The 25,091-nt window shown below is 40.3% G+C and overlaps 1 protein-coding gene across 8 annotated transcripts in view; it reads left to right on the forward strand.

The window, feature by feature from the left end:
- The first annotated feature begins 1,020 nt into the window (after positions 1 to 1,020).
- LOC137465558 (splicing regulatory glutamine/lysine-rich protein 1-like) overlaps positions 1,021 to 25,091 on the forward strand; it is a 448,710-nt gene continuing 424,639 nt past the window's right edge. For 3 of the 8 annotated variants that reach the window (XM_068177636.1, XM_068177637.1, XM_068177640.1), the window contains exons 1-3: positions 1,023 to 1,434; positions 10,469 to 10,602; positions 18,052 to 18,167. In XM_068177636.1, coding sequence (XP_068033737.1) covers positions 1,169 to 1,434; positions 10,469 to 10,602; positions 18,052 to 18,167 — 516 coding nt within the window. In that variant the 5' untranslated portion in view covers positions 1,023 to 1,168. Of the gene's footprint in view, positions 1,435 to 10,468; positions 10,603 to 13,212; positions 16,629 to 17,636; positions 17,761 to 18,051; positions 18,168 to 25,091 lie in introns of those variants that run through there. The other 5 variants (XM_068177639.1, XM_068177635.1, XM_068177641.1 and 2 more) reach the window with 4 other exon arrangements.

Below are 25,091 nucleotides of genomic sequence, written 5' to 3' on the forward strand. Positions count from 1 at the left end.
CCACCTTCTCTCCGTCTTTATGGCACCACCAGGATTAAGGGGAAGAAGTTGACAAAAACCAGAAAAGTTCTTAATTTGCAAGGAATTTATGAATCATGTATGAGATGTATGAATATGCAACAGGCTACTGCTTTTAAAGGTTATTCCTTTGTTCACAAGGCATGCTTATTGGGCTTAAGTGCCCGAGAGCAACCGGACGTCTGTAATTCTTTGCTTTTTATTGTCTTGTAATTGTCCTAACTCTAAATTTTCATTACTCTAATTGTATTACTATTTTTATAACCATTTTATTATTATTAAACTTTTAAAATTTTAAAAACCAAGTGATTGGCGTTTATAACAATAAGGAAAACCATAAACTCCTCTCCTTTGGAAAATTTATGGGTTTCTGTAATTGTTATCTCTGTGCAAAGAATTTTTTTATTATCTTCTCCTTTTCTTGAGCTAATTAAAAGAATACACACATAATTTCTATTTTAACTGCTAAAGCTTACAAAACTACATTTACTATATTATTAAAATGTTAATACAACATAACTTTCCAACCTAGCATAATACATATAGTAAATATCTGCGTAGAGCCATATAATATGCATTTTTCACACTATTTTTATAACTATTTTATTACTAATAAACTTTTAAGATTTTAAAAAACAAGTAATTAGTGTTTTTCACATTCCAGTTTTAAAATAATAAGCCTTTTGCTTTGCTAAAGGACAAGGAAACCAGTTAACAAGGTAGTCAGGCCCTGTTCGTGCAAGAATTAGTCACGCGCTCGCAGCTGCGCCTTCCCCACGTATGATGGAAGTATTTAACCATTCTGCGTGCGGCGTCCGGTCCGTCGTGCTTGCTTCCTCCGCTGTGCAATCTCCCCATCGCAGGATCTATGATCCAGTCCCCTGGCAGCCTGGGGCGGGTAGTGCGTGTGAAGGAAGGCCGAGGGAGGAGGTGAACGCGGTCCCGTCCTGGTAGTGGCGGCCTGGGTAGCTCCTTGGGAAACCGGAAGAGAGGTTTTTTCTCCCCTCCCTTCCTGCAGGGGAACTCGGAGTCCCGTCGGCGCGGAGCGAGGGCGCCCGCTCCACCGCGAGCCCCAGCTAGCACGGGAAGAAAGGCTGCCCGCCCAGAAACACCTCCAGGGAGCAGTCGAGTCCGCCGCTAGAGCGCCCGCATGCTAGGACGCTCTGGCAGGCGCCAAGCGCTTCTCTCTGTCGTCCGGCCCGCCTCTCCGACTGTGTGGCACTGTCGCAAGCGGAGCAGTCGTGCAGGCTCCGCCATGATGAGCAGTGGAGGGATCGGGGTGCCGCTAGGCTTCCCCTTGGCCCCCACGTCTGTCATCCAGATCACGAACCTCTCCTCGGCTGTGACCAGTGAGCAGATGTGGACGCTCTTCAGCTTCCTGGGAGATATCGAGGAGCTGCGCCTCTATCCCCCGGAGTAAGCAGGGTCTGCGTCGGCCCTCAGAGCAACAAAGATCTAGGATGAGGAAGAGGCTTAGAGGGGACATGGGGATGGAGGGAAAGGAAGAGGCAGAAGGTCTTATGTGCCATCTTGAGTGTGGGCATCAGTCTCCCGCACGTGGGTGTGTGTCTGTCACGTGGTCCCACCCCTTTGTATGGGGCAGGAACGTTAGGAGAAAGGGGCTATGCCTGGACCTAAGATGGTTGCCTCGGTCCGGAGGAGGGGAGCAGTCGCGGTATCTCTGGAGCGACCTGTAGAAACACGGCGAGTTTTGTGTTCTCGTGGTGGCGGTCAGAGCCGCGGTCACCCAGTGGCGGCTGTCGGTACTGAGTCACGGCCTGACAAGACGCGTGCTCGCAGGCTGCCCCGAAGCGCTTCCTAGGTGCAGGTCTCGTTTCCCCTGTTTTCGTGAAAACCTGTTTTCTGTGCCCCACCTTTCTCTTCGCTCGGATTCATCCCAGGGGGAGGGGGCGAGGGCGGGCGGGAGCGCTCCAGGCCTGACCTCCGCCCGGCCGGCGAGACCAGCTCTTTTTGTTCGAACGGCTGTTTTATCCCACGAGAAAGGGTCACTCGAACAGAAGTCAGCATAGCTGTTAACAGAGGAACGGTGCCTGGCCTGTGCTTAGAAATGTTTCTGATAGGACGTTTGCCGTAAGTGAAAGTGAATAACGGACATTACACGTTTCTCTAAATTGTAGCTGTCTTCATTATGTCAACTGCATGCAAGGGATCTGCTCTAATGAGAGATAATATTGTTATTTTGCAAACCTCAATGTTTCATCCAAGCAGATGGAACAGAAGAGGAAAATAAATATTTTTTTTCTTAACACATCTGTTGTATTTGGAAGTGAATGGCAGACTGGCCCTTTTAAACTAATTATATATATATATATATATATAAATGAAATAGGAATATCAGGAGCAGGGGGAGTCATTCACATTCAGACTTCAATTTTAATACAAAGAAGACAGGAATAAAATTTCATTATGAAAAAACTAGCAAAAGAAGATGGTATTTGTCCATTTTAATGTGTTACTAGATTATACATAGCTAGGTTTGGATGAGGAATGTTCAGGAAAATTGAATGTGATTTAACATATATAAAGTATATATAGTAGGCATCCATTCATGTCAGGATAAAACAGCTTTACCTGAGTTTTAAATATTCTAATAGATTTATTGTGATTTTTGCACAGTTTTCTAGGTTTTTATGTTTTTATTGTTCCACAATACACTTAATACACTTATCAGAGAATAGAATCATAGAATGGCTTGGGTTGGAAGGGACCTTAAAGATCATCTAGTTCCAACCCCCCTGCCATGAGCAGGGACACCTTCTGCTAGACCAGGTTGCTCAGGGCCACATCCAATTTGTCCTTGAACACTTCCAGGGATGGGGCATCTACAACTTCTCTGAGCAACCTGTTTCAGTACCTCACTATCCTCACAGTAAAGAATGTCTTCCTAATATCTAATCTAAACTTATACTTTTTCAGTTTGAACCTATTCCCCCTTGTCCTGTCACTATATGCTCTTGTAAAAAGTCCAGCCTTCTTGTAGACCCCCTTTAGGTACTGAAAGGTTGCTATAAGGCCTCCACGATTCTCCAGGCTGAACAGCCCCAGCTCTCTCAGCCTGTCTTCATAAGAGAGGTGTTCCAGCCCTCTGATCACATTCATGGTCCTCCTCTGGACTCTCTCCAACAGGCCTATGTCCTTCCTGTGCTGGGGACCCCAGAGCTGGATGCAGTGCTCCAAGTGGGGTCTCACAAGAGCAGAGGGGGAGAATCACCTCCCTCACGCTGCTGGCCACACTCCTTTTGATGCAGCCCAGGATATAGTTGGCTTTCTGGGCTGCAAGCACACATTGCCAGGTAAAACAATGTGATGAAACAAATTTGTATGTTGCATTGTGTAGAATTGTAGCCCGTTTTCTCTTTTATTCTGTATTGCAAATATTCAGCATACACACAAAATATTTTTACTTACTCAAGCATGAGTTTGCAGAGTACAATGAAGTTGTGCTCTCTTCTGTATGCATAATTTTGTTTATTTAAAAAAGGGCATTCAAGTTTAAAGATTTACTGCAATATTTGTAATCCCATTGCCTTTGCTGGGCATGTTTCTTTCTGATAGATATGAACTTGTAGCTCTGTTAATGTTCAATATTAAACAGAATATATAGACATTATATGTATATGTACATGTGTATATACACTTGATAAATCATATAAACTCTCCTTTTTCTAATTCAGCATTATGATCTTTCCAAATAAAAGTATAAATTTTCCTTCACCTCTTCAAAATCAGTCATGTTTGTCAGCCTTCTACTTTTTCCCTTAATCTGCTGAAGTCTAATACATAAAATCTTCTATTAAATACTCAGTAGTGTTGTTATTAAATTTTTTTTTTGCTTGAAAGGAAATACATCTCATTCTGGTATTTGTGAATTAACTTGGTCAAGGACATGGACCATTTTGAAGTATTGATCTTGGTAATTTAATTTATTTTTGAAATATTTTTCCCCATTCTTGGAAGATGCAGCATTGCATGTTTAACTTTGGATTATCTTTTTCTTCCTAGTTCTCTGATATTTTACTCTGTCAGAGCAATCCAAGAGATTTATAGAAGTGGTGAATTTGATCAGGTGATCATTCCAACCTTATAGGAAATTCCTTTCATAACACTGTTCCACTATAGTTAATTGTGTAGCACCCTACTGCTGACTTGAATGAAAAAAAAGAGAGAAGATTTATGACTTAGTGGGGAGTGAGGATGATGTATCTTGTACCTATAGGCTCTTCAGTGATTGTAGAACAAAGTATAAGGCTGTGCTATGAACGAGCATCATGAGAGAGAAGTTGCTTTTCAGCAATTTTCTACATTTTCCCAGTCTCCTTTTATTGTCTCTAAAAGTGGGATTCGTCACTTGGTGTGCAGTAAGACAATCTCACACACAGAGACAAGGTATTTGGTTAGTTCATATTTGCACAAAGGTGGGTGCTGGGTGGTAATTCCACAAAGCTAGCACACAGAGCAGAGAACTTGATCATTATTTATATGATGTTAATCTAATATATTCCACCTATCTACTACATATTCAATGTTTACTACTCTACTATTGGTTACTCATAAAAGGACTGATTGCATAAGGTATTTTGTAATTCATTATCAGCTACTGCGCATTCTCAGGGCTCTTTCATTTGAATTGAGGGTCGTTTGGTGGTCATGATTTCCCCTTGAAGGAATTACCTTTTACCCAGTTGGACGTGCTTTCAGTACAGTTGATTAGTTGTCTTTGTTAGTTCCTTCTTATCTTGGGCAAATGTATTTTTGGTCTGTAAATTCTGCATTCTTCTTGTCTATTATCAGTAACCTCCCCCTAGGTCTGTGCCCCCCAAACCATGTCAAGCCCCAAACCCCAACAAGGCAATTCTATTGACAAGCAACCCATCAAAGACATCACTGACATTAACATATCCCTTGGTTTTATAGGGTGCAACAGAGAATTTATTTAAAAAACTATCAGCTAGTCTAAATTGTTGAATATAATTACTTTAAAGAGAAAATATTAATGTTGGATTAGTTCACTTAAAGTTCTTGTAAGGATGCACAATGTGGGGAAGAGAGAGAAACCACCTCAGTTTTTTAATGCATTAAATAAAAGGCAGGTTCTTTAAGATAACTCTTCAGTATTTCTAGTGAGCTTCCTGAACCCAGCCACTTTTCCTGGCAATTAATATCTTAAGACTGGGGTTTTAAAGTAGCAGTTTCTGACAAAGTCCTATATTTTGTATACTGAAATGATTGGGATGACTTTTATGAATGTTGAGCTAAATCACACTATGCTCTTTGATAGTTTGTCACTTCATGTTTTATCTTCATTCATCAAAGCCCTTCAGTTTCTTCAGTCACTGTTAATCAGACATCCCATTAAGAAGGATGGATTTCATACCTGTCATTTTCCTGAAAGCCTAGTTCTCTGTGAGGAAGTCTCTCTCGTGTATGAGAAGTTTTTGCACTTTAAGCACTTGCCAGTAAATGCTATTTTATTGTTATTGTTATTTTCTGAAGAGGTATGTGTGAACTGTGAATAAGCTGCTTTCAGATTCAGCATTGAGGGCATAGGAAACTCTTGGTACTGAAGAAGTTTCCATATGGTCATCATTCTGATTTTAGCTACTTGTCAGTGAGATTTCATTGACACTGAAAACAATATTTCTTTTTATTGAAAAGCTATGAATATGTATCATATTTCAGTAGGTCATAATGCTTGTTACTGGTGGCTGTTTGTATTTACCTGTTTTCTTACAAGAAACATTTAAATTTGACTTGACTACACCTATATACTGTTCTGCTCTCTGGAAGGCTTTCCACTGAAATTTTAATCTAAAAATTGAAAGCACCTATTTGATGAACATCAGTAAAAAAGTTATGTGGAGGTGGGAAGAGGGTTTTTGTTTTTTTTTTTTTTGAAATCCACTCATTTTACTCTTAAGTAATTTGTATTTGATTATCAAATCTCAAAGAGACCAGCTGAGTTTATATTTTATCTTTTTGCAATTGTCTGCTGTATTGCTTTAAAATTGGTGTCATAAACTTGCCCAAGAAACTTTGACTTCATGAGATTTTTAACCATTTCCTCATAAGACCTGTCTTTTATAGACTGCTGTAAGTAGCTTTCAGTGCTCAAAGACCTCTTTTATTCCATTTCATTACTATTGCCAAGCATTTTGGTCACCTCTTCTTCCCTGTCCCATAAACAGAGCTTTAGCCTCGAGAAGTATGTTCAGAGAATTTGTGGGGGTTTTTTTTCTTTTCCTAACTGCTCAGAAATGAAAGTAAGGGATGCTTGTAAAATCCTTTCAGAAAACAGGATTTCTATGTTGTTGGCTTTTTTTATTTACTTGTACACATTTTTCCCTTTTGGTTACATCTTGAGGAAAATAGGACTGTATTGCAGGTTTCTAATTTTACCAAATGAGATCTGTTGTTTTTCTGAAGATAAAGATTTAAATATCATAAAGAAAAGTTAAAGATGTATATGAAAATGACTTGGAAAATTGTTGTTAGATAGGGTGAAACAGTTAACAAGAACATAAGATAATATTACAGTCACAGCCTTGGTAAGAGAATTTATGTCCTACGAGTTGTTACTACATCAGGGCCTTGGTGTGAATTTACCACTTGTGTGTAGAAGAGGGTGGCTTTAGTGGGGCTTCTGTCATCTTCAGTGATATTTTGTCATCAAAGTCTGAGGAAAAACTCCTGACATTTTGAATATCTGTGTATGGTCCTGATTTAGGTAGAGATCTAAATTCTCATGTTGAGAATGGAGAATTGCTGTCATTGTTTAACAAGTGCTCTTCAGTTTGCCATTTGCAAAACCATGCTTTTGCGTTAGGTTTGTCACCCAGTTGAAATCCGTGTTTCAGAGAAGCCTTTAAAATTACATTTGTAGTGATAAACCTTCAAATGTGGCTGTAAGAGGATTTTTGATTAGTTAAGTATTGAAAAGCTTTATGGAAATTGAACTTTTGCAGATTGAATTGTTTGAAAGCAGGGAGGCACAAAATGTCTGCATTCGGTATTGAAAGCCTTGCTATAATACTGTTTGCTTATGGGTGTTCTGGAGTTGTCTTGGAAGCTAATACACATGAGTGTTTCTTAGATATTGTTATATCCTGCAATGGCTGCAGTATAGATAAGGCCTTTGAGATAAAATACACAGAGCTTTATTTAAATGTGATCTGCACAATTATTCCAGAACATCTTATTTTGACAGGTTATTAATTTCTGTTGTCTTCTCCACCATCAGCACCCTGAGAAAATTTGGACCCTTAGAGAGAGATTTTGTAGCCTTTTATTTGATTTTTCACTGAAGGTTTCTGAATAGGTAATTCTTAAGTTTTTGGTTGGTTTTTGTTCTTTTGGGGGATGGATGTTTTACTGTCTCCCTACAAAGGAAAAGAAAAATGGTAGAAACATCTGAATACTATTTATATCTCTATTTCCTTTTTGAGTTTTCTTGCATTTCTAAAGAAACTCGATTATAGTAACCTTAAATCACAGATGTAGGACTTGCTTTTTTGCAACAATGCTTTGTAACTGTAGGAAGAAGGCTATGAGACTACCTCTATTCAGCCTTGAAAAGGATTGGCAAAAAAAAAAAAAAGGATTAAAACAGAATAGGACTTTTCTGCTTTAAGAAAGACTTCTTATGAAGACTACTGGGGAAGTTTAGGAGGTCCGCTTTGCAAAAAAAGAGGACTCAATCACTGTGAAACTTTTTAGAATTTCAGAACTTTTGGATCTTAATTGTCTCCCTCAATGTAGATGCAGCATTGATGTGTTTTCAGCAGAGGTGGTCTCCTTATTAGAGAATTTTTCCTTTTCATCACTTCTCCAGTGAATCTCATGATTAGCTTAACTTTCAGAAAACACTTTGTAGCAAGGCTTTTTTTTAGAGCCTTGTTGCAGTAGTATTCTTATGTTAATATTTTTAACCTACTTCTCAGATAGCTTTTGTGATTGAAATCCAGGAAATACAGAGAGGGAAATATAGAAATTACACTTGTCATAACTGGCTCTGTAGTTGTTGGAATTTATGAGGTTTATTTATGGAGCCTGTAACTGCCTGGAACAGAATTATGTTTTTGAGTTACCAATGAAAACAATAAAGAAAAAAAGCTAAGAGATGTTAGAAGTTTGAACCAGAGAATCTTCAATGGAGGCTTCAACCATTTGGGTTGTAACACTGGCATATGTATTTAATAACAAACAAACAAACCCAAACAAGGAAAAAACCCAAAAGACCCTCCCCCTCAAACTTACCCACACAGGCCTCTGTCCCCCAAACCCAAAACAAACAAAAAAACCTGTGGCCATTTAAAAAAAAATCTTTGCGATGAGCAAAGTCTGTCTCTTCAGAATATGTAATATTATAAGTTGCATGCAAACATTTCTGCTGAGTACTGAGATAGTCATAGCTCTTTGTCAGCTCTGATGGAAAGTGTCCTGAATGAAGCCTTTACAGATAGCTCAAAAGCCATTTTTATACATTTATTTTGTTCCTGAATATGAAAGCTTGAAACTGGGAAAACATTGTCCACTACAGACAGACTAATGGACAGAAGAAATGTAGTAATCTTGCAATGTTTTTATAAATTGCATACGGTTGATTTTCATATTTATGTTTCTCCCCCTCTCTGCTTATTTTTCTCCCTCAATGTTTCTGTTTATACAGAAGTTTCTGATTGCCATTCTTAAGTTGACCAGCTCTCTAGATATTTTATCTAGATATTACCTTTCTGGTAACCAGAAACATACCAATCTGCCTGCCTCAGACTAAGTTCTGGGTTCATTTATGCAATTAATATGATGAAAGAATGTGCCTAAAATTTGTGAGGTTTTATTTAAATACTAAAGCTCAATTAATTCCATCCAACAACTTTGGGAGTACCTGCTTGGAATTTGAGGGACTACAAGATGGATTGGACTAAACTTGAACTCCTGGTACTTCTGAAAGCTGACAAGTGTAATAGTTGAGAGTGTCAAGATTAAACAGTTCAGGCAGTGTATTTTCTATGATTTACTACTTTTCTAGAAGATAGATTTTTTTTTAATGGAAGTTGCTGATTTTTCAGCAATATCCTTTTGTATTCTGTCTTTGAAGGTTTTACCTGTACTTACTTCATATGAAGAAATAAACTAATTTTGTAGAGTATAAATCTTGACTAGGGAATACATCTTTTAAAGCAAACTTTGTTTTTGATCAAGATTACAAAGTTTGCATATTGTGCTTTCTGATCAATCTGTTGGTGTACTTTCTAATGGAAAGCAAGTTACCCAACATACGTATTTTTCATTTCCTTTCTTTATTCTAGTCTAATAGTGAATTCTTCCTACCTCCTCCAGTGTTATCCTGTACTACACTAGGCCAAACTAAGATAAGATGATAAAAAGGATTTTTGTTACATTAGTGAACTAAGATGTAACAATTGTAAGAATTCTCAAGAATGTGTTTTTATCTTAATATGATTTAACAGCATTTCTTTTGTGAAGGCCTAAGAAAGAATATCAGTTAATATGGGATAATATCCAAACGATACACTAAAAATGACTGGGCTTATTATCTTAGAATTATAGAATACCCTGAGTTGGAAGGGACCCACGAGGTTCATCAAAGTCCAACTCCCAGCTCTGCACAGCACCATCCCAAGAATCACACCATGTACCTGGGAGTATTGTTCAAATGCTTCTTGAACTCAGTCAGGCTTGGGGCTGTGACCAATTTCCTGGGGACACTGTTCCAGTGCCCAACCACCCTCTGGGTGAAGAACATTCTCTTAATATACAACCTAAACTTCACTTGGCACAATTTCAAGCCATTCCCTCAGGTCCTGTCACTGGTCACCACAGAGGAGAGAGCAGTGTCTGCTCCTCCTCCTCACAAGGAAGTTGTAGACTGTGATGCGATCCCCCTCAGTCTTCTTTAGGCTGAACAGACCAAGTGACTTCAGCTGCTCCTTATACGGCTTCCCTTCAAGGCCCTTCACCATCCTCTTGGCTCTCCGTTGGACACTTTGATGTTTTTAAACAAGGTTTATTTGGAGGATAAAAGATAAACTATACATTATTTACTCGACGAAAGTGTCCTGTAAATATGCTATTTAAAATAGCAATGTAATTTTGTTTAGCAAGATTTGTAAAGAAAATCAGCCTTATTGATTTGGGCTTTTGGCTTCTGTAAGTTTCCATTAAAAAGAAGGAGGGGCTATACTATGAGTTTTTAAGTGACAAGGCAAATTGGTAAATTTGTAAATGTTGTAAAAATTAGTAAATTTTTAAGTAGGCAAATTAGTACATTTCTATACTTGTCTTTTGGGTAACTTTTCCAGGAAATCTTAACTTTTTTTTTTTTTAATTAAGAAATGATAGTTGAAAATATATGAATACATTTATTTAATATTTCTAATTGTTGTTTTTTTTTTTTCCTTTTATCTTGCAGCAACACACCTCTTACTTTTTCCTCCAAAGTATGTTATATTAAATTTCGTGAAGCCTCAAGTGTTGGTGTGGCCCAGCATCTAACCAACACGGTTTTTATTGACAGAGCTTTGATAGTTGTGCCCTGTGCAGAAGGTTAGTATTCTAGACATTCTTCTGTAATGTTGGTCTTTGTCCTGTCTGCTAATTGTTTAAAGCTTTCTATCTAAAGAGGCAGTGCTCTGTTATTTTATTTTATTTCTGTAAAAAAAAGCCTTGAAACAAAATTGAAAATCAAATGAAGAAACCAAATTATCTAGATTAAATTGAAATCCAGCATTAGAAAAAAATAGTTGATTTAAATTAGAATAGTTCAATTTTCCACAGTTATTAAATATTTTGTGTGAAAATAAGGTAAATTAATACTCTTCATTATGGTTTGTATTGGCAAACTTATTCCCACACAAAGTTCCCTCTGAAGTCAGTGGAGCACTGCAAAGATAAAACAATTTCCTGGCACTGTGATAACACTGCAGTTTGGATCTTAATGTGTTGCCCTTGGTGTGGCATTTTGGTTTTGGGGTTTTTTTTAAGATAGTAATTATTTTTCAGTTTTTTAGACCAAATTCCGATTTTGTCTTGTAGATGTTATATATGCATTTAACTATTTTAGATTAATCTAATCTTATGTATTTTGCATTTGTGATGATAATTGCTGTTTGAATATAAATATTTACTTTCTAATTTAATAAACAAAATGTTTCAATTTTTCTTTCTTGTTCCTGTGGAAAATATTCCTTTGTGTGCAATAAAAAGGCTTTCTTATGCATACTGGTACTCTTCTTTGATTTTAGATATCTTTAAAAATGCAATCAACTGTACAGAATGCTTCTAGTGTAAAATATTTTTATAACTCTTAGTAAAATAAAGTGCTTGGTGAATGCTAAATTTACAAGTGTTTCTTTAACTAGCTTTGAGATCCTGCTTTTACATGTGTTGAATACAAGGTAGTTCTTATTGTTATTATACTATCCCAGATTTAAATGCAGTTCTATGAAGCATGACTCTACCTACTGTAGGCAGATCACTGGAGTTAGGCAGAGCCCCATTGACTTCATTGTGATAATTGTGGGAATTGAGCATTTGCCCATTTGGATCTGGATTGTCTCTTTGGAGTGGAGTATTCCAGTTGATGGAGTAAAGATAACTTCACATGATAGCTGTTTTTCCATGAACAAAAATATTTAGAAAGATTGATCCATAAACTGCAGCAAGTTCAGAAATATCTGCTATTAACAGGACTTTTATAACTTCAATAGTCAGGTTTTGGTTCAAAAAATACTGTTGACTTTTTGGAGTTTGTTAATAGTGGTCCCAGAGTGCCATTTTTTGGCATGTTTGCCACATCATGATCTAGATAGTATGAGATTAGTGCTGCTGCAATGATGGTCTGGGGTTTTCCTAGCAAACTCTGACAAGTCTTAAAAATTTCATAGACTCTTAGATGTCCTACAGTATACTGTCTATTCTTGTAGCCTTGTTAACATGGGCATATTGACAAGTCTTTGTGAAGCCTAGATTTTTAGTTGCTTTTATGGTTTGTTTGGGGGAGGTTTGGGTTTTATTTTTGGAACTTGTTCTTAAACCACAAAGAGGATATTGCTGTATCCACTTGAAGCTTTGTAGAGGCTTTGGGTAGGCAAAATGTATCAGAACAGCATCCTTATTGAAAAATTGCCCTTAAGTAATTGACTGCAAATTCTTCAGAATCTTAACACTGGTTCAGTACTGCCAGAGAGGAAAGATTGCTACCTAATGAATGAACAACACTTCCTGGTATTTTTCTTGAGATCACTGCATGATGTGATATGACAACAGGCAAGTAGAGCTATGTTTTCCTTTGTCTCTTGATGGCAGACATTGAGGGGAAGGAGAATAAAATCAAAGTTCTGAGAAATCTTGTTCCAACCCTGTTTGTAGCTGACTTATTAGGCATTTATCAGAAAATGTGTTACAGAAAAACTGTCACTGTTCCAGACCATTCTGGACCCCACAGAGATTTATATATAATTAGGTGAACAAGTGATTGGGTTGTGAGGTCAATTTCTATTTTCAAGTCAGAATACTGTTTCCATGTAACTTTCTAACAGAATAACTAATTTTAATTTGCAAAGATGTGAATTCATATAGGTTTAACTTTCTGAGACCATAGTGCAACATTTTTTATTCACTATGTATAATTGTTAACGGAATCAGTGGAGTGTACAATGGGCTTTAAAAATAACAATGGCTATATTCTACTAAAAGGTTAAATTATATTGGTAGCCAACAGTGCCAGCAATAAAATGTTTCATGTGCTGAATCAAACATACAGAAGGGGTAAAATGAAACTCTGAAAACTTGGTTTTAGAAAACAGAATAAAATCTGAAATTTGTAGTGTATTTAAACAGTGGTAAATTAAGAGTATGAGGAAGGAATCACTACACAATGAAAACTGTTCATTTTTGTGACATTTAATAAGCAATTTAACAAAAATATAATTGTAAATTAATTAACATTATCAAGTTGTCAAAATATAACTTTATTTTGTGTGTATCATTAGGTTTTTCTTTAAACATTATAGTTTGAGAACACAAAAGTTGAAAGATAAACAAAGATACCACCTTAATAATTCTAAATTTTATGTCCACATTGTCTAGTAGATGGATTTTGACTATTAATTTGGTTTTGTATGTTTTCTCTGTGTGATATTTGTGCATTGTTAGATGAATAGACTGGCCAAGGCAGACCTGTTACACTTGCCTGAGTTAGGCATTGTTTGCCATGCCACTAAACCTGCCGCCAAGTGAAATCTTCATGGGGGAAATGAGATTGAAGTCTGGCCTGCTGAAGATGGACGCCCTGTCTCTGTTTTAATTTTATTTTGCTTTCCTTCCTTTGTTTCTTTAATTTTCACTTTTTAATTTTTTTCCTTTTTGTTTTGTTCTGTTAAATCCCTTACCCTTGTACTTGTGAACTGGTAATTCAGCTCTGAAAAAAATTATGCTTTGTACAGGATTCATAGTGTTTCATTTTGAAGTTGACCTGAAGCTACTTGTGAATGGTATACAGAGAATTTAGGACATGTTTAAGTTTTATGCTATGAATTATGGATAAGTTTTGTTTGGAATATATTTAAGCATCTAAATTCAACAGATGAACACATTGTGTGAGACTGGAATGGTGAAAACTATAAATTTTAGGATGCATTCTTTCATATGTTATGCTTTGTGAGCTTATCTTGAAAGAAAAGTTAAAACTTTCTGGAGAAATTAACTTTACAAAGTAAAATCATGATTTTTCTCTGCTATTTTTCCTTTTCTCAGCAGAGTACTTTTAGGCTGCATGATCTGTTTAAAAGAAGGCTTTCTATTTATATCTAATAAGAAGAGTTTAAATTAATTATTTCTAATATTGAGCTTTCATGAGTATTGAATGTAATGAAATATTTGTTTGCTTCTGATGAAACCTTGCTCCAGTGAGGTCAGTGGCAGTAAGATTTCATCCTTTTGTTTTTGTAATTTTTAGAAAAAACTGTTTACCACTCATAAGTACAAATGCAGCCTGAGATTTTTGTTGGAATGTGTTGTGAGGCACATTGTCTTTCAACACTGTTATTCATGGGAAGATTGAAAAGTTTTATATGCATGTATGTGTGTATGTGTGTATTGCACTTTTACATGCTGCAGTGGTCATTATTTCAAGAAGAGGTTAAAAACAAAGTATCATCTCACAATCTCAGAAGCCCTGGCAGTTCATGCTGGAGTGATTGAGAAAGTTCTTATCCCTAAATGATGTTTGTTCTTGTGAAACAGAAGCCCTAAAACAGAAGTGCTGGACCAGGTAATGTGTCTAGTCCTCAAGCATTACTCTTCACAGCCAGCTGCAATTGGCTTGTTTCTCATAATGCACCAAGCTGAAAACTGTAGCTGGGAAGAGCTTCGTGATCTCTGTTGGATTTAGCTGTGCCAGTTGAGGTAATTACAAGTAGTTGTAATCTCTTTAATCTCTGCTGCTAAATCCAATAAGAATCATGAACTGAATCACACAGAAATTATTTTATTTGTGTGTGTTTCCCATTGATTTAAAATAGAAAAATAACAATTCCTTTAAAATTCTTTCAAGTAAATGTAAAAAGAAAGTATTTAAAAAAGAAATGTACTTAGTTATTTTTGAAGCTGTTTTGGGGTGATGGGAGGATTAACCATGTAGTTTCAGTATAAAGAGTAAGAAATTAATTTCTGAGCACATGTACAGTGATAAAAATACTGTGATTAGTACCTGCTTAACACAGATATTTCTGTTCAGCTTTTAACAAAATGGATTCTGGTACAGACTAGGTTGACTAGGGCTCTTAAGCGACTAGGGCTCTTAAGCACTTACTTAGGAAAACTGTACATTTCCGAAGAAGTATAAGGTATCTCTAGTTAATACAGAGCTAATCTACATTTGCTTCCAGATTCCTTTGCAAAGTTAAGAATAAATAAATGATCATAGAATCTAATTTATTAAGCACTCATGCATTCAAATAAATATTTCTAGGGATGCAGTATAGATGTGGCAAATTTATTTTGCTTGCTTCCTTTATCAGAAAATAAATATATTTGCCTCATTTCCATTCAGCTTTTAAATACCATGAGTTTAGAAACCAAACCAGTTATTCTTAAAGTGTCCTAATTTGTTATGTCATTACTGACATATTTTGTTGTATTTTTGTGGGCTTGTATCCCTTTTAAAATAAATTAATGGAGGCTGTAACTTCTGAGGTTATTTAGCCTTACATATTAATTTGTTTTTCAGAACTGTCTAAAAACCAGGGAAATACATTTGCAATATATTTCAGGCTTTTGGGTTTTTTTTTTACCCTCAACAGTTTATTTTCTATAGAATTATTTAAAAGTTTAACCTGATCTTAAAAACTTAAAACCTAGAAAGGGATATATTTTCAAAAGACAGTATCTGAAAATACAAACAAATTTTCAGGGTTCTGTCTGTAGACGTAGACCTTTCTTCATTCTTGAATAAAATAAATGAACAGATCTTTGTGGCATGGACCTGATCGACTAGATTTTGTATTTAACATTAAACATTATGTTGTTGAGGGACCAAAGTATTCTGGAAATAATGCTGCTAACTTTATATATGTATGTAATTCATTTTTTTGAACTATAATAGTTTATTTAACTGAAATTGTTCAATTGATTCCTTAAGCAATGTTTAAGCAAATGAATAATTGCAATTATTTCAGTAAGGTGAACCATATGCTTAAAGTTTAGAATTGTATTTAAGTACATTTCTGAACTTGACTCCCTGTCAGTTTAGTTATATGCATATGCATAACTCATTTCCTATCTAAAAGGGCTAAATGTCTTAAGCATCTCTTAAGTTCATCTGGTTAAGTGTGTATTGAATTGGCTGTATGTAAGTGCATACTTAAATTAGGCATGTGCTTAGGTATATTATTGACCAAGGATCTAAATTACAATGCAGATGTACCACTTTAGGAGCCATTAAATTTACTTGAGCCATGTCTGTTGATCCTGTAGAAACCTCTATGAGTATCCAGTTAATTGCAAGATGCTGGCTCAGCAGTCATTTGAAAACGCTTAAGTATTTTGCTTTTCAGAAGAACTGGTATATAACTGTATGCCTAATTTGCACACACAGTTGTTGGAACTGTATATTTGGAAGCCTGTTAGCTACATAGTAGGCAGGATGTGAGGCAAAGTACCTGATTCTCATGAGCAGTCTGGCAAATCAAGTACACCTCTCATTGCATGACTGACTTCAAAATGAGACCTGTTAAGAGTGCTCAGCATTGTGATGATGACTCGGATTTATACATGTTTTTCTAAAAGCCCTGGAAGACATAATAGCACAGTTAATTCTTAATTGTTAATATTTTTCCTATTTTTCTTCTTTAGATAGCAAAATAAAGTGGTTTGTTACATGTTAAGGAGCAAGGTGCCTCAAAACTTAAATAAAATAACTGTAAATAGAAGGTGTGAGAAAAAAGAAGAGTACTGTTATTTTATCTTTTCTAATCCACTCGTGCTACATATAAATTAATTTTCATTTATATTTGTTTTGTCCTTTGTATCTCCAACTCTAACCGAGTCCTTGCTGCAGATCTGTAGAACAGGTTTGCAACTTTTGTCTTTTTATTTTTTTTTAAGTAGTATGATTCCTGTGGAGTTTATTTTCACAAATATAGCTAAAATTGCACAGTGTTTTGAAAATAATATAATAAATTGGGTTTTGAGAACAATATTTATAATAATTTTAAAATTCTGAATTTAAGGGCTTTATAGTTAAAACACATAAAGTTTGAACCAAAGCGGTAAAAGCCACTGGCACAGTATTTGTATATACCTTGACTTTTAAAACAATGTTTAAATAAAAGCATTTACATTATTAAAGTGCATGGAATAATATCAAAGGGCTCAGATGGGTAGCATATATACAGTTACTCCAGTCATTTTGAATAAATCATAGATAACTAATGTAATTAGCACTTCTTTATTTTTTCAGTTCAGTGTTTAATATTTGTACCAGTTTAAATGCCTTTGCATTTCAAATTTAAAACATATGTTTAATTACATTTGTAATTAACTATTGCATCTTTTGTTTTTTGAAGATTTTTATTATTTATTTAGCAGTCTAATTGTAACTAACTTTGAATGAAACCTGTGTTTAGTTCAGATTAGATATTGCTTAAACTTTTTGCATGACAGGGAAAATATAATATGGTGGAAATAGTAGGAAATATAGGAAAATATAGCTTGCTTAGCTGATCAGTTATGATTCTCTTCAATTTTAGTAAATTTAAAGCTAATTTATCAAAATTTTAGATAAACTGAGGTGACCTAGAATGTAAGACAGTACAAATATGAATTTTTCAGCCCTCCCTCCACTCCCAGCTTCATTTGTAGTATGTCTTGGGTGGAGTCACAGTAGGTTTTTTTTTAATTTTTATTTATTTTTACATCAAAAGTAGGTAACACCAGAGGGTGAAAAAGCTCATTAATTTCAGTTAACACATACTTTGTTTCTTTCTTTTTTTAACTGATTTGGTTATTTGCCATTTCTGGGGATTAAACTTTAAAAAAATGTTCTTCTTTTCTGTATCTGATGTTCTGTGTGCTATTAGTGATGCAGCCAACACGAACGGTTGTCATGTGTAAAACAGCTTTCGATCACCGTGAAAACACCGCCCCGGGAAAGCGCCCATGCTTGATATCGTTTGGTTCATGAACATTAAGTTTCCAGTACAGGTGACCCATAGCTCCAAGTGTTAAATAATTGTGTACATTATTCAGTTTTTAAAATAATAATCCATTAATGACATTGCTAGTCTTTGAAGTTCTGCTCACTTTTGTTTTTCCTAGTAGACACACGGTAAAAGGAAATATTTAAGTTCATATCTCTTTCTTTGTAAGGATCTGGTAAATAGATTCATTCTTATTTATTACTTTTTTTAAATGCAAGGGTAATTGTAAAATCGTAGAAAGAGTAACATCTGTATAGTGTTCTAACTCTGTGTAACGCTTCCTTTGCTTCTTCAGGTAAAATCCCAGATGAAGCCAAAGCCCTTTCTCTATTGGCACCTGCTCCTACTATGACAAGTCTGATGCCCGGTGCAGGGTTGCTTCCTATACCTACACCAACCCCTTTAACTACAGTAAGTAAAATTCAGTCTCTGTTTGATTTCTGGTTTTCCTTTATACTCCGTAGCCTTTCTGTGTTCAGAGAACAAGAACTATCTGATCTGTGGATGTTGTCTTCTTATATGCTAAATCAGTGAGGATTTAGCTGTGGTGCCAAGAGAGTAGATCACAAGATGTCCATGCACTACCTTTCCTGGGTATTTCTTTCAGATTCTCGGTTTGCAAAATAGTGGGTAAATAATGGGTTTGATTGTGTTCATTTTAGTTGTTGTCCCTTCACTATACCTGTTAATTTGATCCACTAGCAATGCCATCCACCTCTTAATAAAATATTAAAAGATCATAGTTAAATTGAAAGAGTTCTTCATAATATTAAAATGCTGCAATAGGATGTTTTTGCAATAGGATACTTTGACCCTGGTGGAAGCTGAGGTGAGCCTGACTGGAAATGAGTGGAAGGAACATTCCATTGTGACTGGCCCAGAGGCCCCATGCATTTTGGGCATAGACTTCCTCCAAAGTGGGTATTTGTTGCCTTCTGCTAAGAAGACAGGTGACCTGGTTTCAAGGGACAGCATGGCAACCCAGCCTCACCTGGGTCACTCGGGCCATAGACACGCACAGACACCAATGTGGTGGATGGTCAAAATGGCGTTTATTACCTTATCTCGTGGAGTTATATAGTCAAGGGGGCTTCACTACGTCAGAAGGGGGATGGTGAGACTAACTAGGGTTAGTAAGGAGTGGAAAACTACTGGAGTTAGGAGGGGCTGCATACCTTCAGGGGTGATAACATATCTTAGGATGAAAGGGGAAGGCTCTTAGATGAGGGGGGAAGGGTCCTGCTGCTTTCCGTTACATCCCGAAATCTTCCGTACGCCTGTCCCTATCTACTACATCTCCCCCCCCTTTTTCACAAATGAATGAGGTAATTATACACATAGGTACTGAAATGAGGTATAAAGTAGTAGCTTGAAAAGGGGGTTTGGTAAACTTGAGTAACTTTCGCAAGGTGTATTAGAAAAACTTGCGACTGGCAGTATTTGCAGTTTGGTTTACAGCATTTGTTGCTGGCCTACAAACAGAATGTTGGCTCGTTCCAGGCGGGCCTGAACAAATGAGACCAGCTTGTTTAGCAGGCATGGTCCGAAGGTAAGAGTTAAAAGCAGCATTGCCAGTGGACCTATCGGGGTGGAAATTAAAGTGGTGAGCCATGGCGATTGGTTGAACCAGGATTCGAACCAACCTCGTTGGGTTTCCCTGTCTTTCTTTCTCTGAGCTAGTCTATCTCGGAGTTCTGCCATGGAGTCTCTGACGACTCCCGTGTGGTCCACATAAAAGCAGCATTCTTCTTTCAAGGCGGCACACAATCCTCCTTGTTGCATGAACAAGAGGTCTAGTCCTCGCCTGTTCTGCAGGACCACTTCTGAAAGCGAGGAGACTGATTTCTCTAGAAAGGAGGTGGATTTCTCGATTCTCTGCAAGTCCTCATCGATGGTCACTTGTAGCTGGGAAAGTCCTTGGTGTTGGGTCGCGAGTGCTGAGACACCCGTGGCTGTGCCGGTTGCTCCCAGGCCGAGCAGCATTGCAATAGTTACACCTGTTATTATTCCTCTTTTGTAGAGTCGGCCGGGTTCCTCAAAATGGTGGTACACCTCTTCGTCTGAGTGGTACAGGACTCTAGGAACAATTAGAACTTGGACACAAAAGTCAGTAGAGTCATCGAATTTGGCAAGGAACACACCAGGACTCACCCAGATCGTTGACAAACCCACATTCCTGACGCGGATGGGACCGCCCACTTATTGATCTTTTTGTCGGGCTTGACAACTTCGGTGCAGATGTTACCTTTCTGCTTTGCTAGGGTTGCATTGCCAAAACATTTGCCCTGACCCGTGACTTGGCTCAGGGTGATTCCTCTGCGGGGAGTGTCCCACCTGCACTGGTGGGGGGCGTCGGCTGCAGAGTAACTGAAGGGGGTGTTTAAAGCAACTCCTTCGTAGAAGGGAGGTTTAACATCGTAACAAAGCCAGCAGGAATCAGTTAGGTTCGGGTTGGATTCGTTTAAGGATAGAAAGGTAGCTTCTAGCATGTGAAAGATTGGGTTCGAGTCAGACTCGACTAAGCGGCCTATCTGGAAGGCCTCTGTATAGCCGGTCGGGGTATTGGTGACCTTTGTGGGCAAGGCTTTGGGGTGGGTTATGTTTTTCCCTTTCAGCACGTCTTTAATAACTTTATTGGGTCCAACCGCTCGGGGCACTGGCGGTTGGAGCCTGATAATTCGTACATTCACCCACTCTTTTGGTGTTTTGAGGACCACTGTCCACGATCTGCCTGTGGCCCAACTAGGGTGATCTGGCTGCAAAACGGTTATGTTATAGTCAGTGCATCTCCGGAGTTTTGGGTCTTTATAATAGTTTCGAAAGAATCCTCCCTGGAAGGCGGGTTTTTTACAGCCGGTGGGTGCCCAGGTGAACTGTAAAAATTTGTCGGGCTCTTGCGGTTGCCACCCATCTCCTGACGGTCTGGCATCTGTGACAATGGTTTCACAGCGCCAGTGTCCGCAATACCCCCACCCCGGGTAGTTGCAGTACTTTTTCCCTGGGTTGGAGGCTGGGCACCAGTAGGATAGGTACATGTGCATGAGATGTGGGTGATAGGGGCCTATTTTTGGTCACCCTGGAAACAGGTCGGTAATGTGGAACACAAAGGATGGGGCACTCGATGTGGTGATTTCTTTTAACACCTTGTCACTTGAAAGATGTTGCATGACCCACCTGAATGGTTGATGGGGGTAATAGTCTGGGCTGGCTCGCCCTCTGGCGACAAGCCCCAACAGCAAAATCACACAAAAACACCGTTGATGTCTGGGTCTCACCGGTGTAGGACTCTTGGGTGCTGTCTGGCGGCTTGGCGATTCATCGCTCTTCTCTGGAACAGGGGTGTACGCGTTATGGGGGCGCCCCACGAGCATGTCCTGCAAATAGAAACTCACAGTTTTTGTTAGTCTCATTCTGAAGGTCAGGCTTGATTGACTTAAGTGGGCACCACTTGATTCTACCTTCTTTTCTAACAGCCGCGTACCCCCGTCCTGTGAGGACCAGTCTCCAGCCCCGTTCCCATTCGCCTAGCTCATTTTTAATTACAACCTGTGGGCCCTCCTCCAGTGCTCGGGTGGCCCAGTGCTTTCAAACAGGACTGTTTGTTTCATCTCCCCTAGGGAATTGATTCAGTGCTAGCAAAGCGGTTGCCAGCATACGCGCTTGATCTCCTGGGGGAACGGAATTGGCAAAGCCCTCTGCTTTTGCCAATACTTCTAACTTGGCTTTCAGGGTCTGATTTGCTCGCTCAACAATGGCCTGCCCGGTGCTGTTATATGGGATACCGTGCACTAAAGTGATGCCCCATTTCGAGGCGAATTCTTGCACTGGTTTGGAAATGAAATTGGAACCGTTGTCAGTTTTAATTTGCTTGGGGATACCAAGCCATGCCATAGCTGTCAGCCAGTGCTGAATTGTGGCCTTAGAGTTAGTTTTGGGGTGCTGTGTGGCCACAATCACTCCGCTGTAAGTGTCCACTGTCACTGCAAGCCATGCTTGGGGCTTCAGCAGTTGACATACAGTGAAGTCCGACTGCCAGATTTCTGAGGCCTTGAGACCTCTTGGGTTGACCCCACTGGTCCATAGGGGTGACTTTTGGCAGTGAGGGCAAGTGGCCACTACGTGTTTTGCGTCCGCTGTCAAGATCCCGCATCTTTTTGCCAGTGCCTTGGCTCCGATGTGGAGCGACTCATGCAGCTGACGAGCTTCCTGCAGTGTCCACACTCCCTTTGCTGCGGCGTCCGCTTTGTCGTTGCCGGTCTGGAAGTAGCCCTTGACTGGGTTGTGGCTGTTGACATGAATGACAGACATGGTGCCCTGTCATGAGGAGAGCGCTTCTTCAAGCATTGAGGCTGCTGCAGATGTTGACACACCTGGTCCCGACATGGCCAGGCAGAGCCTTGCCACGAATATAGAGTCCGTTACAATGTTGAGGTGTTCATCTTGGAAGAGTCCGCACACCAAGACCACTGCTGCTGCTTCTAGTTGTTGCACCGACAGTGTGGGGTCACATGTTTTGACGCAATGCCATTGTTCTCCTGCCTGCCACACTGCCGCTGCAGTAGAAGTCGTGGAGGAGGCGTCTGTGAAGACCGTCGGTCCTGGCTGCGGTCGATCCATGACCTTTGGCGGCATGTCTATGTCGACAATGGCCAGTAGCTGAGTCCAAGGTGGTCTGGTGGCATAGGAGATTTCTCCTCCGAAGCCAGTGAGAGCAAGGGCCAGGTGCTCCGATATCGCGGTTGATTCCATGGTCGGCCGCTTGCGGAAGGGAAGGTGGATTCTCGCCGGCTCGGTTCCCAGGTGTCTCAAGGCGAGTTTCCTGCCTTTCATGATGAGGTTAGCGACGCATTCGACCCCTGGGGAAAATGCACGAGCTGGTCTTCCGAGGACCACCCATTGGATCAGCTGGGACTTTTCGGAAGGTCCTTGGGCCAGTGCTCCTACTCCTCCTTTCTGTGTAAAGTGGACGTATAGGTCAAGCGGCATGCCTGGGTTCCACCTGGCAAGTGTGCCAGTAGACATCTGATGTTCGATGAAGTCGAGGGAGCTCGCTGCTTGTGGTGTCAGGTCCTTGGGTTCCCAGGGGTGCTTTCCTTTCAGGAGGTCATATAAGGGGTCCATGACTTCGGGAGGAATTAGGATGATATTGCGGAGCCACTGTAGAGATCCCACAAGGCGCTGCATGTCATGGAGCGTCTTGATGTCTCGGCGGACTTTCACTTTGGGGGGGGGTCACGTAGGAGTTTGTGATTCCCGCTCCCAGGAAGGTCACACAGGGTCCTCTCTTGATCTTCGTGTTCGCGATCTGAAAGCCGTTGGCCTGAAGAGTTTCCGTGATTGTGGACACCAAGTGATCCACTTGGCTTGCTGATGGTGCGGCGACGAGGATGTCGTCCATGTATTGAACGATGGTTGCAACGGGATAGGAGTGTTGGACTGGCATCAGTGCTCTGTCCACGGTGATTTGGCATATGGTTGGGCTGTCCACAAAACCCTGTGGTAGCACCTTCCATTGAAAGCGGAGGTTGGGTCTCTCGCCATTTGGGAACACGACGGAAAAGGCAAACCGTTCCTTGTCCTCAGTGTGCAGGGGTATCGAAAAGAAGCAGTCTTTGATGTCCAGCACTGTGCATGGCTGTCCTTTGGGGATGGCTGAGTTCGTGGGCAGCAGTGTCTGAACTGGACCCATAGGTTAGATTGTCTTGTTCACTTCCCTCAGGTCGTGGATGAGGCGATAACCTTCTCCAGACCTTTTGGGGATTACAAATACAGGGGTGTTCCATGGGCTGGTGGAGGGTTCTATGTGACCCTTTTGCAGTTTGCGGTCGACCAGTTCCAGCAAGGCTGCCATTTGAGGCTTTGACAGGGGCCACTGCTCGACCCATACGGGGTCTGATGATTTCCAAGTCAGTTTGATCGGCAGCGGTGGGTGTACGGCAGTGGCCCTCATGATAAATTTGTGATCCTCACTCCTAACATAGCAAGGATGTCTCTTCCTATCAAGGGTGAAGAGTTTTGCAAAATGTAGGGGTAGATTGCCACTGTCTGTTCTGGTCCCTTTTTCGTGTGAAGTGTTATAGCCACCAACTGGGTGCTTTTCCACGCCTGGGACGGTCCTCCCACTCCGTTCACTGGGGGGACTTCTTTACATTGCCAATGTCGGGGCCAAAGCGCTTGGGGAAAAACCAAACAGTCTGATCCCGTGTCCGCCCAAAACTGAAGCCCTATGACGTGGGGGTCCTTACTGCTATAAAGGCGGCATGTCCCCCACATCATCAGGGGCTCTTTCCCTATTTTCATGGCTAGGGCCACCCAGGGGTCCCGTTCTGGGGCGTCCCCTGCTGGCCCTGTGGCACAGGTGCGGCTTGTGGTGGCACTGCGAAACTCTGCAATTGTGTCGCTAGCGGGGGTGCGAAGCTGGCTGCCTCCTGTGGGGGCATGAGGTATGAGGGTCCCCCGCCCCACTGGGGGTTGGCATGGATGGGCCACCTTGCATTCGCAGCAGGAGGAGGCTGAGTGCGGCCCGCACGCCCCCTCCCTTTCCTGTTTCCCTGAGGCCGGGACCTGCAGTCCTTAGCGAAGTGCCCCTTCTTCCCGCAGCTCCAACAGGGCCCTCTCGAGCGTGCTTGGAGCGGGGGCACTGCCGTGGACGGTTGTGTCGGCTGGGGACAGCTCGCCGCGATGTGGCCTGCCTGACCACATTTGAAGCATGCCATTGCGCTGGTTAGGGTGTGGATGGCTGCTTGAATGGGCGTCAGGTGCTCCTCTTTTACGACATGTTTGATCATGTCGGCCAGACTGGCTCCGGTCGGCAGGGAGCGTAAAATATCCTTGGTGATGGAGTTGCACTGTTGGCGCAAGCAGTCAGCCACCACGGGGCCCTTTGCCTCCGCAGGCAGGGTAGAGGAGTCTACTGCTGTCTGCAGGCGATCTACAAACTGCGTGAAGCTTTCACTCTCTGCCTGCTTTATGGTACACCACGGCGATGGCTTGGCCACAACTAGAGAGGCAGCACGAATGGCCTCCCTGGCGGCTTGAGTAGTGGCCCTGACTTCCTCAGCCCGCATTTGTGCGGCTTGTTGTTGAGGCGTGATCATCTCATCATGTTTCCCCATCACCCTGGATAAGCTCGAGCCGTGCAGTGGTTGTCCCACCCCAGAAGCCTGGGCTAGCAGTTTTGTTCAATTATCTTCCCATTCCTGCCTAAACACAATCATTCCCGCGCCGTCAAAAATCATGCAACCTATTTGTTTAATATCAAAGGGAAGCAAGTCATCATTGCCAAAAAGGCCGTCCATGAGGGTGGAGACCATGGCTGAGTTAATCCCTTTCTCT

The sequence above is a fragment of the Anomalospiza imberbis genome (genome assembly GCF_031753505.1).
Source record: "Anomalospiza imberbis isolate Cuckoo-Finch-1a 21T00152 chromosome W unlocalized genomic scaffold, ASM3175350v1 scaffold_31, whole genome shotgun sequence".
Lineage (NCBI taxonomy): Eukaryota > Metazoa > Chordata > Aves > Passeriformes > Viduidae > Anomalospiza > Anomalospiza imberbis.